The following is a 13,554-nucleotide window of genomic DNA, read 5'->3' as shown; positions in this document are numbered from 1 at the left end:
TGAACAGTTGAATTTTTCAGTGTTGGAAAAACAGACATAATAATCTTTTCTTTTTTGATTTCTTGTCCTGTTATTGTGGATTTCAAAGATTAGCACAACACTTACAAAAGCAAAAATATCAGCTAAAGAAATAACCTCTACTGCCTGGATAAATGCAGCCTGTCTGTTCAGCTTGGACTGACAAATATTAGCTCAGGCTAACATTAATAACATACATGGAAGTTGGTTTTTGTTATCATGGGCTCTTTAAAGCCCACCTAGCTTGAGTGAAAGTATTGGGAGTATTTCCAGGCTTTCTATTGGACAGTTAAAGACATAGCCTACAGTGTGGGCGTGTTGACGTATTTGATTGGTCAAAGCTGCTGTCACTCAGGGTCCACTCTCTCCTAAGCCCCTCCCACTCCCTCCACCGACTGCTTGTGCGGCCCAGGCGAGGATTTTCACGAAAACATCAACCGCAGACTGCGTACCAGTGCCAGCGGGACCCGACGCTATGGATCCAACGGCATGACAGCCGAGTCGATGGCGGTTTCAAAGTTGGATAACGGTGTTCGGCCTTGACGAGAGACGTTAGAAGCGTGAAACAGATTTAACGGTAATGAATGCGGTATCACTTGTTTGATAGAAAGACAGAGAGCGAGCGAGCGAGAGAGAGGGAGAGAGAGAGGGGCCAAAGTGGACTCCCTCCCTCGGTAGAGCCGTTCCGCCCGATGGAGGCTGACGGGACCTTTGCAGTGAGCTCCAGGCCCGTAATGTCACCTGTGAAACGTCGACACCTCGTCGGAGGACGTAATTAAGGAAACCCTCGCGCACACCTGTCTGAAGACTTCATTTGACAACTTCGTAGCGAACCTGTGTACAGCAACTAAAGTTAGCAGGTCAACGTTAGCTGCGGGAGGCGACCCCCTCGCGCAACATGACTATCATAGATATCACTTAACGAGAGGTTACTCACCGCCTCAGGTAACACGGGACAGGTGAACAACGAGCTGTTTAGCGGACTTCTTTCTGCTCATGTTTTAGAAAGTTGCCTCGTTACATTTCACCAGCTGCACGTTGACTCCAACTCATTTGGCTTGGCTCGAGCATACAAGAACTACTTTTTTTTCCTCCTCATCAAGTGTCGTCTTCTCCGTCAGCCATGTCACTCAAAGACAATCCGTGTCGCAAGTTTCAAGCCAACATCTTCAACAAAAGTAAATGCCAGAACTGCTTCAAGCCCAGAGAGTCACATCTGCTCAACGACGAAGACTTAAATCAGGTGAACACTTATCTTTAAACATTGGTCATTTCACACTCATGATATTGTCTGAGTAACCTATATCAATGCTACAGTTTGATGTGCACACTTCAAACGGTTTGTCATGTGCCAGTAGACCATGAAGTGCAAAGGTCAGGTTAATTGGACATAATTAGTTTCCAGCCCAAGGGCGCATATTGACCTCAATTCATACAGATATAGGTCTCCACACAGCTCCATGTCTTCCAGCACAGTAGCCTCCTATCATCTACTTTTGTTGAGTCATTTATGTTACAGTTATGTCTGTGAAATCTTATTTTAAAATGTCCTTTTGGCTTCTTGCCTTGGTCTTGTCATTGCCACACTGTTAGAAAGTTCACTCCTATAAGAACTGGAGACAGATATTGTTATGTTTCATTACTATGTTAAAGGTCCAGTATGCAAGTCTGGAGAAACATAGTTGTTCGTAAAGTGTCATTCCCAGGTTGTCAAAAAAACAACATTTTGGGTTGGCGGTTCGGTCTGACTGCCAACTCAAAGAGTCTGTATTTGACGTGATTGAGACTCAACTTTCTTCACAAGGTGTAGCTCCTGCTGGACCGCTATGTTGATACTGGCAGCTTGTGAATGGTGGCATCAGGGCACGCTGAACTCTTTTGGCCTATACCGTGATACTTCCCTTTGGTAAGCTGTTTAACGGCACAGGTTAAGAGCCACCAGTGTCAGGTTGTTTTATATGAATGACACCTCTGTGACTCAGGTGACTAACATCGGGCTGACATTGCGTGTATAAATGTTCCTGTAAGTTCCTCCATCATGACCAATGGTTTCTCCTTTGGGGTGGAAATAGTCTTGAAGTTATTTGTCTTTCTTAGTGGAATTTCTAACCCACTGGCTATCAGTCTTATCCTTTGAGGACTGCACCCAGTTAAAGGTTATCAATAGCAGTCAGAGGTTGAAGACCCGCGACAGGCTATGATCTTTATTGTTTGAGTCTTACTACAAGAAGATACTGAACCTCATCCTGTCATTTCTTTTGCCGTCCCAGCAATTGCCCACCCAAAGCCCCACACAATTGGTGCAGTATAGTTATCTCTGATGTGGGGTAGTAATACATTGAGGAGTTGCACCTCCAAATGAACTCACGCAAACACACTCAAATGGCTCTGTTTAACCGCTGAACCGTTGAAGGGTGAAAAATGACCTAGATTCATCTCGTCTATTTCTCTCTCTCTTGGGAGGACTTGCCATCCGGGCTCCTGTCGGGTCATGTGAGGAGAGATGGGACATTTTGCGAAACGCTGCTCAGTCACAGTGTTTCTCCTTGGGGCTTTAGACTAAGGCAAGAAGGAAGCTAGTGTCCCGGTATAAGTGCAATTCCCTCTCGAATCCCATTATCAACAATTAAAGGTGCCATACCTGTGTGTCACTGCTCAGGTTGTCTTTCAAAAGCAAGGATGTTGATGCTCTTGCAAGTCTGCACAAACTCTTGACTGTCCGAGGTTAGAGTCAGAACTTCTGATTGAAAATTCCTCTTATGTCGTTTTGTTTACAAAGCCACTGAGCTGAGAAATATGCTGTACCTCCTGTAATCAAAGCAAAAGAGGATTTTATGGTGGATTATACTTGGCTTTACATGGGATGAAGTTATGACTGTAATCAAAACCACTGACAGAGGGACACAGAGGTGCCAGGCGGCTGTAAATGTCAGAGCTTTTCAACTTGATTTGTAGAGTATTGCTCCACAGACTTGGGAGTGCTGTTGGATTACGTAACATAGTTAATTTGTTAAGCTCTTTAGGTGTAGGTAAGAATCGAGTGTAAACATATTAAGTGAAATTTGTGCTCCCGTTCACACAACCCTGCAGTGGTTATGCAGGGCTTTTTTGGCTCGGCAAACAAGTGCTGACTACTAGTATGGCGAGAATTCAAGTACGCACCAGAACGATTTAAGAAAGACTGCCAGGACGACTTGCATTTCTCAGCGCAAGTTTGAATTGCAAATCTGCAGCCACAAAAGCTCCCAGGCTCTGTCTCTCTCTCTGCTTCTCTCTCCTGTTTCTCATCCACTGTTTTTCTTGCTAACTTCTGCCTCTTGCTGCCCCCCTCCACCCACCAGTCCACCCACTTAGAGGATCAGAGGGAAAATCATGTGTGTTAGCCTTTCCTTTTTTTCCAGGGCAGCATGGTGCTCTGGAACACAGCCAGCTGGAGAATGTAGCCTGCAGTCAACTCAAGGCAGCTAGTGACTAATACACACCTTCCCGGAGTTGAACTCAAATATGTGTGTGCGTGTCCGTGTAATTCTGTCTCACATTGGGACACAATTTGAAGCCTAAACTAGTGACTAGCCTCTAGTTACAGCTGCAGTGGATTCAAATGTGCACAATTGAACTGTTAATCGATGTGATAATGTGCCTATTTTAGTGTTTGTTGCCAAGACTGTAATTGTGTTTTCCCCTCACCAGGCCAAACCTATATATGGAGGATGGTTGCTGCTAGCACCAGAGGGGACTAATTTTGACAATCCGTTACACAGATCACGGGTAAGTGGTTCATTTAGGGGATTTGAAACTGATTATATACAGAAAGAAGCTAAGTTTCGCCTTTTCACCTCTTTATGACTTCCTTTTTAATGAACATTTGGTTTGAGCCTCATGAGAAAAAGGAATTCTTTAAAGGGAACAACTTTATTTGACCCTTTGTCTGTAGCTTCTGCTAATGCTAAGAGTGAGCCAATAGGCGCAATACTTATGATTTCAGTATCTCTGTAAACAGATATCTGCGTATTAAAACAGAATCTGTAGGCAGTGGGACAAAATTTTGGTATCTGAAGTGTTCTGGTTTCAGTTCGTAGCCTGATTAGTATTGACCAAACAGGTTTGAGTGGCAGGTAAACAGTTCTGTGGAGAGACACATTAGCTGAACCTATTGCCTATCGTCTGACAACAGTTTAGCTTTGCTTTGTATTAGTGTTTTTTTTTAATTTATTTATCTGCAATCATATGCAGATACCTGTTTATAGAAATTAGCCAAAATGACAGGCACATGGACAAGAAGTCTTGGCCCAGATATCCGCTTGTTACACCGGATCCCCCTAAATATTGGTCAGTGCCCCCAAAGGGTTATTGTCATCACAGATATGCGATGGGTTCTGAGATTAATGAGTTTGTGTTAAACGGCTTTGAGTGTGGGTAAAGGTTAATATATTAGAGCAGCTCCAAGGGCCAGGTAAGTTGAAAAAGGCACTCAGCTTCTCTAGTCCTTCCTGTAATTTTGTTATCCACGTTGACACTCATTTGACATCTGACAAACAGGAGGTCTGGTTATTGTGGCTCCTGTAGCTGTTTCATGGACTCAGCAGCTTCCTGTGGGAGGCCTGGCCCTCTATCAGAAGAACCCTCCTTCCCCAGCAATAATGAGCCTAATATTGACTTTATTTCACGAATCCTGCTCCCCCAGCATCATGTAATGGGAGACTTGCTCTGTTGCACCGTTTCCGTTATCAGCTCGCAGATTATACCGTGGTGGTGCATCCCAAAGAGGAGTTGGGAGAATGTGGGGGAGGAGAAGGGAAAAGTCCCAGTTCTCACAGCCACACTGATGGCTTCCATATGGAGGTTTTTGGGAAAAGCACCTCTGGATCCTTCAACTCAACTACTGTCAACAGGCTGCTTCAGCTCTGACATAATCACTGATGTGTTCTGCCTATTCTTACAATCAGCTCTTCGACACGGGTGTGTAATTAGTGGCGTGCAGTGCTGAGGTGAGCAGGTTTGGACTGACCAACAAACAAATAACAGATAAAAAAGCGCTGACAGGTTGGGAGGGTCATGTTTTAGGACCACTTTAGTTTGACAGCTTGTGGGTCAGCGACACTGCAAGCCACATATCTCTCACTTTTTTAACAGATATGACTGCAGTGTCCCCTTAACATCACCCGTGGAGCATATCAGCACCCCTATTGAGAGCTTCCGATGCCTTTTAGGCGACAAAGCACCTCTCAATATTTCATGGATTGGGCTCAGTGGGAATCGGAGCCCATGATATTTAACACTGTGACAAAATGGTGCATTAAGATAAGAGGGAGGAAGTAGAGAGCTCATCAAGCCAATGAGCAAGCAGATCAATAAATGCTGTAATTGTATCATTTGCACAAATATTGACAGAATTACCATTCACACTCAGTGAAACGGTTGAGCTTGTATATTCAGAAATACGATATGTTTCATCTTCCTTGGAAGGCTGGGGTTTATTAACATTGTGCAGACATGATACTCCAGATATAAGCTCAATGTTGTGTACATTTATCACCTGTAAGGCAGATCTGGGCATGATTAATACTATGTGCAGCTGTGAAAGATTTTATCTACATACTTGCTGTTGCCATTATATCTGCATTCAGCTGGGAAAGGTGTTCTATTGTTGTGTTTTTTCCTCATACATTCAATAAGAAAAACAAGCTGGGGAAAAAAAAGAGATGATTGATTTTTGTACCGAACCATGACGATAAAATGATTTCCAGCCAACTTGAAAAGCTTGTGATGTTGTATATTCAGAAAGTGCTCTAAGAACTGGGAGCTCCTGCACGGCAACTGTTTCCCAAAGGCTTGCTTGCCCTTGTGTATCAACTGTTTGTATGTGTGCGCACACTAGTGTAGTGGCCAAAGCTTTATACCCTGAGGTGAATAGTGTACATAAGATTCAAGATTTTAATTGAAACATTTACAGATCCAATAAAAAAAGCTGGCTTTATAACTGAATATCTGTCCAACAGCTAAAACTGTGTAATGCATAATGAAAAACAGCTTTGAAACCACGTAAATATGGGTAACTTTTCCCGTGTTATCACCAGGATTGTCATGATATATCATCTTTTTTTGTTTTTATACAGAAATGGCAAAGGAGGTTCTTCATCCTTTATGAGCATGGCTTACTTCGGTATGCTCTGGACGAAATGGTAAGTGAAAGCTTTCATCTTGTTTGCTCTGACTAGAAATTCTAAATGTGATTCTTAAATAAAGGCTGATGTTTGAAAAATGGCCTGATATCAAATACTAGCTCATGGGGTGGTCTATTTGAGTGGGAAAAAAAGATGGCATGGTAAATTTGGCACAAGGTAATGTCCGTTTACACAGCTGTATTTGGCACATTGGAGCGACAGAGTCATGCCTTCACCCCTCTTACCCATCTCTTGCTCTTGAGTTTGTTTGTTTTTAACAGTGTTTCCCCCATTAAACTTATGGTTGTTTTTTTTGTGCCTTGCTAATCAGCTATTAAGGAAACTCAGCACAATATCTATCTATGAAAGAGAAGTGATTCTCCTCCTTTTAACTCACATGAGGATGCAACAATAAAAATGAGGAATTAATTTACAGACTTTTAAACATGGAAGTGTTTGATAGTTTAGATATTCACTGGCGTTTTAGCGTTTGTCAGATGACTACCTGGAAGGTGTGATAGGTTCACTGCCATTTGACCAGGCAGTCGCCTCACTGTTAACACCAGTACTTTGTTTCATCCAAGATTATTCTGTGAATGTGTTAAACACTAAGCTAACTAGCACAGCAGTGTCAAAAGGAATGAAGTGACACCATATGGTGTTGATACTAAAAGTCATGTGCCGAGCTGTGGGTGTTTGTTCAAGTGGCTAACACACTTATTGTGCAAGAGCCCCATGGTAACTTCCTGAAACTGGAAAAACCACTCAATGCCAGGAAGACTAATGTCTTCAGTCATCTTTATTGGTGCGAGTAGTTGAATATCTATTAATAAATATGATGCTAATATGTACACTGACTGTCTTTTATCTTTGAGGTTTATGTTTTTGTAGGTCACCGGGTTGGATACCATAGTTTGTCGGTTCTAAATGCACTGCAGCATGTGGGCACGCTGAGTATCGATTGACCCAAAGCGGTACTCAACAGTTTTTTTTTCTAAACGTGGATGTGCTTTGAAACGAGGCGAAAGCAGAAGTAGTTGAGACAGCACTTGCTTTGTTGCTTTTGACCCTTTCATACTGTATGTGGCATTCTCTGGCAGAGGAGAGGGATGCTGAGGGGGTTTATGTAACAGAAGCAGCAGGAGCGAGGATGCTGTGTGGAGTTTTTTTTTCTTTACTGTGCCCTTCAGGGTCATTTTATTCCCCCTATAGAAATCTGTTACATGTTGAATGGCGAGGCTTCTTTTTTGCAGAGTGCATCCTAGGGTTTTTAACTGAGGATTTTATTGTACTAAACGTGCCAAAAATGCTGTTCTGGCCTCAGTGTCGTCTTCATACTGGAGCCAGTAAATTGTATTTGTGAGGCACTGGTGGAGAATGATGACACCAGAAGGAGGACGGATGATGTGTTTACTGGATGAGACAAAGGAAAGAGGCGGATGTCCTCCTTCCATTCATCGTTCTCTCTGGATGTCACTCTTCATCTTTTCATCTCCGCTCTGAATGCAGGATCAAAAGGAGAGGGGGTTAGCAAGGGTCTAGAGCTGGAAATATCAAGTGACACTAAATATAGAAGCTCACTTGTCAACCCAAACGCATTAGAATAATTGTTTGGTGTTGAATAAAACAGCTGCACAAACTTGGTTAATTGGCATACATATCTGACCCTTGTTTTCTGTGGACAAAGAGGTACATAGGACGTTGAACATAGGGTAAGGTTAGAACCTGTGAGTAGCAGTACAGGATAAACTTTTCACTTGTATAGACAGTAAAGGTAATGATGCTGCTAAAACATTGTTTGAAGCTGTTATAATACCGGAGCAGTTGTGGTAGTTGGTTTAGTAACTGGTGTTGTTTTGCCCTTTTTATTCATTTTATATGTATGCCTATTTAACTGTAAGCATATTATATACAGTAAAACTGTTCAGTGTCAAAATGTTTCAGATTGCTACTCAACATTATATTTAAGAAAGACACATTAAGATCAGTTTAAATGCTATATTGTGAATGACATCAGGTCAAATCTAAAGACTGCCAGCTTTCGCCAGTATAACGTTGCTCCAGACCACATCAGAGCCCCCATCTGAGAGCACTGGTTGGGGCTGTAGATGAGGAGGTGCCCCTCTGTTTTCCTCTCGGCCTAGTTTTATGGCTCTTGTGTCTTGGCTCTAACCAAACCCAGATGGAGTGCGGTCCCAACCTGCAGGATGTGGCACGGCTCTGGGGGAAAGGAATGGGTTAGCAGAGGCCTGGGAGAGATCGCAGTTCTCGGAGCCATCGATTTTGGGGTTGCCCACCTATGGTGAACACCCAACACGACGCACCACTGCCGTCATTTTATGCTAAGAGCAGCTGTGGCTTCGAAGAGCAGTTATGTTCGAGAGACAAGTGGTAAACAGAAGAAAATGTAGCTTCAGTAAGAGCGAGGTGAAGACGAGATGTGCTCTGATTGGAAGGATGGAGAGAGTGAATAGCTGAACATGTTGGCCTGCATAGAACATGTGCTGCCATGCAAGGCTAATGTGTTAGTGCAGCTTTCATGGATCATTTTGCCTCCGAAGAAGAGAGTTGAAATTTGTTGTGACCAAGCTAGTTCTCTGAAATGTAGCATCGTAAATTTTAATAGATGTAAACATGGAAGTGAGATAACTGCACTCACAAAATTCACTGTCAATTCAGTCTCCAGTATTTGCTGAATGCACAAGCTAGATTTCCCTAGAGCAACCCAACGCAGTTATTTCAGGGGAGCGTTGCCAAGGCAACGTGTTTTGTCCCTTTGTCCAGCAACCGTTGACCATGGCATGTGTAACATGGGACGGAGTTATTCTCTGTTTTGTGGAGAGCTCTGGCTGTCTCTGTCCTGACTGTAGGGATACAGGACAGAATGCTCTGGAAGCGAAGCACGAGTGTGTGGGCTGAGGCTGTCTCTAGGCTCAGTCATATGGTGAGCAAGCCTTTCTACAGTAGCCGTAGAAAAAAACACAGCATCGAAACAAATGTGCAAGGCTGAATTGGATAGAGTTTTAGTTTGTGCTGAGCTGCACATGTTTCTGCGTGTGTGACCGAATGCACCTGGGACCGAGGGTGCTTGACTGCAGAGGCCATGTCAAGAACAGGTGTTGCAAGGTTTTGAGAAACCCTCAGCTTTAGCCGTCTTGAGTTAAAACTGTTGAGGGTCTTATAATCATTATGAGGTAAGGTAAAGAAAAACGAACAACATGGTCAGAGGCCAGTCAGACATGACAGTGTGAATAAGCTGTTTAAGTTGTTTAAGTGATGTGAGAAACACACATACACACACCAAATCCATTATCACCTTGTGGTGAGGGCAGGTAGGTGGGTGTAGAGAACTCTCCAGTTCCACAAAGCCACTTTAATGACATCAGTGCAAGTTAAAATGATCAACACCCACACTCTAATAACTGCTTTGCAGCACGGTCCTAAATACCCCACACAACATCTAGCTCCCATGATGTTGCATTGACCTAATTGTAACCTTTTCTTACTGACACACACACACACACACACACACACACACACACACACACACACACCCCTCATCATATGATCTAGGTTGAAATATTTTTCTTTGCAGTGTCTCAATATCTGCTGTGGCCTCTGAGCTCACACTGAATCATAGCCTCAGCTTTTGTACTGAAACTCTTTTATTACTGTTGACGGTGCATTGTTTACAATATTTCCTCGCTTTATTTGGAGGCTGTTGGAAAAGACAGTGCAGTTTGTGTTCTCGTGCTTGTCTGTTATTGTGTTTTAGTCCAGACTGAACAAGCACAGTATACCTGCAAATAAAATGAGGCTACCTATTGAGTTGCAAGGCACAAAAGGCCCATTCAGAGACGCTTGAATTGCAATTGCCTTTAGACTGTATTGACTGCAGTTGACTGTCTGCACTGCAGCCATATCCCTTGTTATTCCAAGGAGAACATGATGTTCTCATGACGTTTCAGCTGTTGAAGTCAGTCTCATTTCATCTCAGCTCAATTAATTTCCTGTGTTTACTGGAATTGAAATAGTGGACCCCTGCCCCATAGCACGGTCCAAGAGCTGAGAAAGTTTTGACAAACTTCCCTCCATTTCCCACACATTTGTGCAGTCTTTAAACTTGAGGCAGACCATTCTGTTGCCTCTCTCCTGAATCTTCTGGACATGAGCATATACAACCTCAGCCTGCGTTCGCCCTTAGACCTGCGAGACCTTTTGACATGCTGAAACGTGCACAAACTCTTTCCCGTCTCTAGCCCTGTGAAACATGAAAATCAGGGCTATTTTTAACCAATTTTGAAGAGCCTTTGTCTTGCGTTGGTTCGGGAATGAGGAGAGCTTTCTAGGGAATGGATGAGTGGGCAGGGCCTCTGAGCTGCGTTGTTGCCTTCAGGCACTCTATGCAGGGAATAAGTGGAGGCTGACCACCCCACCCCATCAAATTAGGGATACTTATAGGGGAGCTCCAGTCTTGCGCTCACAGCAAGCCATGGGAAACAGAGTGGAGAGGGAAGTAAAGGCTGCCTGGAGTACACAAGTTTGTGTTACAGTACAACATGGAGAGAGATGGATCATTTAGGATTGAAAGACAGATTGGGGAGAGAAGCAGATGATTTAAAGGGGAAAAGGGTAAAGAATAAATGTGATGTTGGTCACAGCTCGTGTTGATAAGACGGTGAAAGCCCTCCATATTTGATCATTGTGGGTTGTTTACCAAGTGTGGGTCCTGGGTGAGGCGTGTGTTGGTTTTGTAGAGATATGGTGCGTGAGAGTCTTCTTTAACCCCTGCCCTTCCTTCCCCATGGTTCCAGTAGGAACTGATCTGCTGGAATGTAAACAGCCATGGATTACAGTGGGGTCACTGTTCCCATTGCACAAAGCCACAAAACCATGGGAACAGCCATTCATACAGCTTGTAATCATCAGGGTCTACAACACTGTAACTGCCACTCATCCCCACATCCAAAGCTGCTGCCCGGTTTACTATATCCGTAAAAGAACATTCCCTTGTTTTTGTTTGTCTTTTGTAGAAATTGGGAATTTTTGTGGGTTCTCATCACGGTTTTATCCCATTTTGGAATTCCCAATTCCCTATGCAATGCTGATCATGTCACTGACATGTGTGCTGTTGGCCAGAGGAGGCTGACCACAATCGGGGTGCAACACGCAGGGCCTATCCTCTTTAGTTGTAGCAACCACTTTCCAGGTATCAGTGCAGTGACAAACATGAGAACCCCAACCAGTTTTCCCACCCACAAAAGCAGCTGTTGTGAAAGAAAATTCTTGGAAATGTTTGGGTCAAAAAAAACCAAACTTTTTTTCTACTCAACTTTGTAATTGCCTGCTGATCTTTTGTCAACGGGTCGGGTTGGGTTGCAGAACTATTCGGTCATATGTGCAGGTGGCAGAGCAGGTGGGGTATTGCATGTTGTGGTTGCCGTTTGGGTGTTAAGAATCAGACTCCTGCAGGACTCTGAACTATATTAGAACACAAAAGGTAAACAGGAAGAGGTGTCAAAACTAAACACACCAAATGTTGCATCCTACCACTGACTACCAGGGTGGCAGTCTTCACTCTAGACCAAATGATTTGGCAGTGATAAGGACTGCAGTGCATAGGAAACTGACTGTGAAATTATGAAAAAAATCCTTAAAAACTCCCCATTGGTGATGCTTTTTAGAGAATTCTCTGTGCAGTGATACACGAGGCCATCTCATGCACACAAAATCCAGTGTGAACAGCTTTCGAGGAAGCACAGTTTTGAAGAATACAGCACAACCCCAATGCTTTCCTGTTTTAAATAGATACTTTTATCAGGAAAACAGGCACACTGTAATGTGGATTGTTATCATAAGTGTCATCCGAAAACCTGTCAGCTTATCATTTGAAGCCTTGTGACTTAAGACAGGACTATATTTAGTTTTTCCCTCTACATGTCAAGGCAACTTGGCAATGTCTTGTCTATCCAAACTAAGCGCTATGTTTTTTTAGCCTCACTTGTCCCGTCAGAGCCAAGCCAAAGAGTCCACCTTACTCTCAGTTTGATCTCATGAGAGATGATTGACCTGACACGGCATGCAACAAACTTGACTGCAGCTTCCAGAAAAATCAGGCCAGAAACAATTTGGTAGTCTGTAAAGGGATCATACATCCTTGCTTAAGCAGAGCAGCTCACATCGATCGCTAATCAAGGGCCTCGCTGTCCTCCAAGTGACCCAGTATGCATGTCCACTTTCCAACTGAGTGCTTTGCTGTCTAAAGAGCCATGAGTTTACCATTACCAAGAGAGTATGATTAAGCTGAATACAATGAAAGGTCCCATGGACGATGGGCTAGGTTGTATTTCACTTGATAAATGAGCGGTCCAGCTCTCTGTTGGCCTTTTGGTCTGACTTTCCAGTGTCTTTTTTGTCTGTGGTCTTTAGTTTTTGCCTTGGCTTAGTCACTACATCAGTCCGGATGTGGCTGAGATAAAGATCTTATCTCCTCCACTGGTTCACTGTTTGAATACTTCATGTCCTTAAGTCAGACATACAGTAGCCCTGTCTGGCTCAGGACCAAACAGGCCAAGCTCTTAACTCTTTAGTTTGGCCTGCGTGTGAGCCACTATTCTATAAAGCACCACCAAGGTCACTTTCACTGTCTTTATTGTAAAAACATGTCATTTAAAGCTTTCATTAGTGTACAAATACACATGAAGAACTGCCCAAAAACAAGACCTCAGCTGATTTGAAACTTAATTGTGGTTTTGTCTTGTTGTAATGTTGTAAACTCTCAAGGATCAAATGTGAAAGACAGGGAGACATGTTCATGTTTTCCAACTGACCTCCCCCTCACCCACTTCCAGTTTGCATTTATAGTGTGTGTGTGTGTGTGTGTGTGTGTGTGTGTGTGTGTGTGTGTGTGTTCCATAGCCAAAATGCCTAATGAGTCTAAAAATAATGGCTTCAAATTACACGTATTAAATTCAAATTACAGTCAATAAAACAGCATTGTTCTCCAGTATGCACACTCAAACACACAGGGAAAAAAATGGGCTAAGCCGGCCCTCTTTGATTGGATGAGCAGAAAGTGCTCCCACTGAAAATGGGACTGACTTCATTGTTCATTGTATTGACCTGGAAATGCATAGGCAAATCAGTGTATGTCAGACCACATCAATAAGTAGGCTTATTGTCTTCTCTGAACATTTCCATAAGTGAAACTTTCACAACATAACCACTGGCTAAAGGGTTCCACTTACAGTTTGAGCTTCATCTAATGTAGGCTGTAAGCAAGTGGAGACAGTCCTGTGGTCTATTATTATATTGGTGTTCACTGTTGCATGAGCCTGTGGACAGGATCATTTAACACAGGGCACTAGGTCTA

The 13,554-nt window shown here is 43.3% G+C and overlaps 1 protein-coding gene across 7 annotated transcripts in view; it reads left to right on the top strand.

Moving 5' to 3' along the window:
• The first annotated feature begins 406 nt into the window (after positions 1–406).
• Positions 407–13,554, top strand: part of si:ch73-103b11.2 (myosin phosphatase Rho-interacting protein) — a 58,732-nt gene continuing 45,584 nt past the window's right edge. For 6 of the 7 annotated variants that reach the window (XM_049562745.1, XM_049562741.1, XM_049562742.1 and 3 more), the window contains exons 1-3: positions 407–1,261; positions 3,709–3,786; positions 6,135–6,200. In XM_049562745.1, coding sequence (XP_049418702.1) covers positions 1,142–1,261; positions 3,709–3,786; positions 6,135–6,200 — 264 coding nt within the window. In that variant the 5' untranslated portion in view covers positions 407–1,141. The remainder of the gene's footprint in view (positions 1,262–3,708; positions 3,787–6,134; positions 6,201–13,554) is intronic. The other variant, XM_049562744.1, reaches the window with a different exon arrangement.

The sequence above is a fragment of the Epinephelus fuscoguttatus genome, linkage group LG20, assembly GCF_011397635.1.
Source record: "Epinephelus fuscoguttatus linkage group LG20, E.fuscoguttatus.final_Chr_v1".
Classification (NCBI taxonomy): Eukaryota; Metazoa; Chordata; class Actinopteri; order Perciformes; family Serranidae; genus Epinephelus; species Epinephelus fuscoguttatus.
The sequence above is the reverse complement of the archived record's forward strand: the minus strand, read 5'-3'. Positions and strand labels throughout refer to the sequence as shown.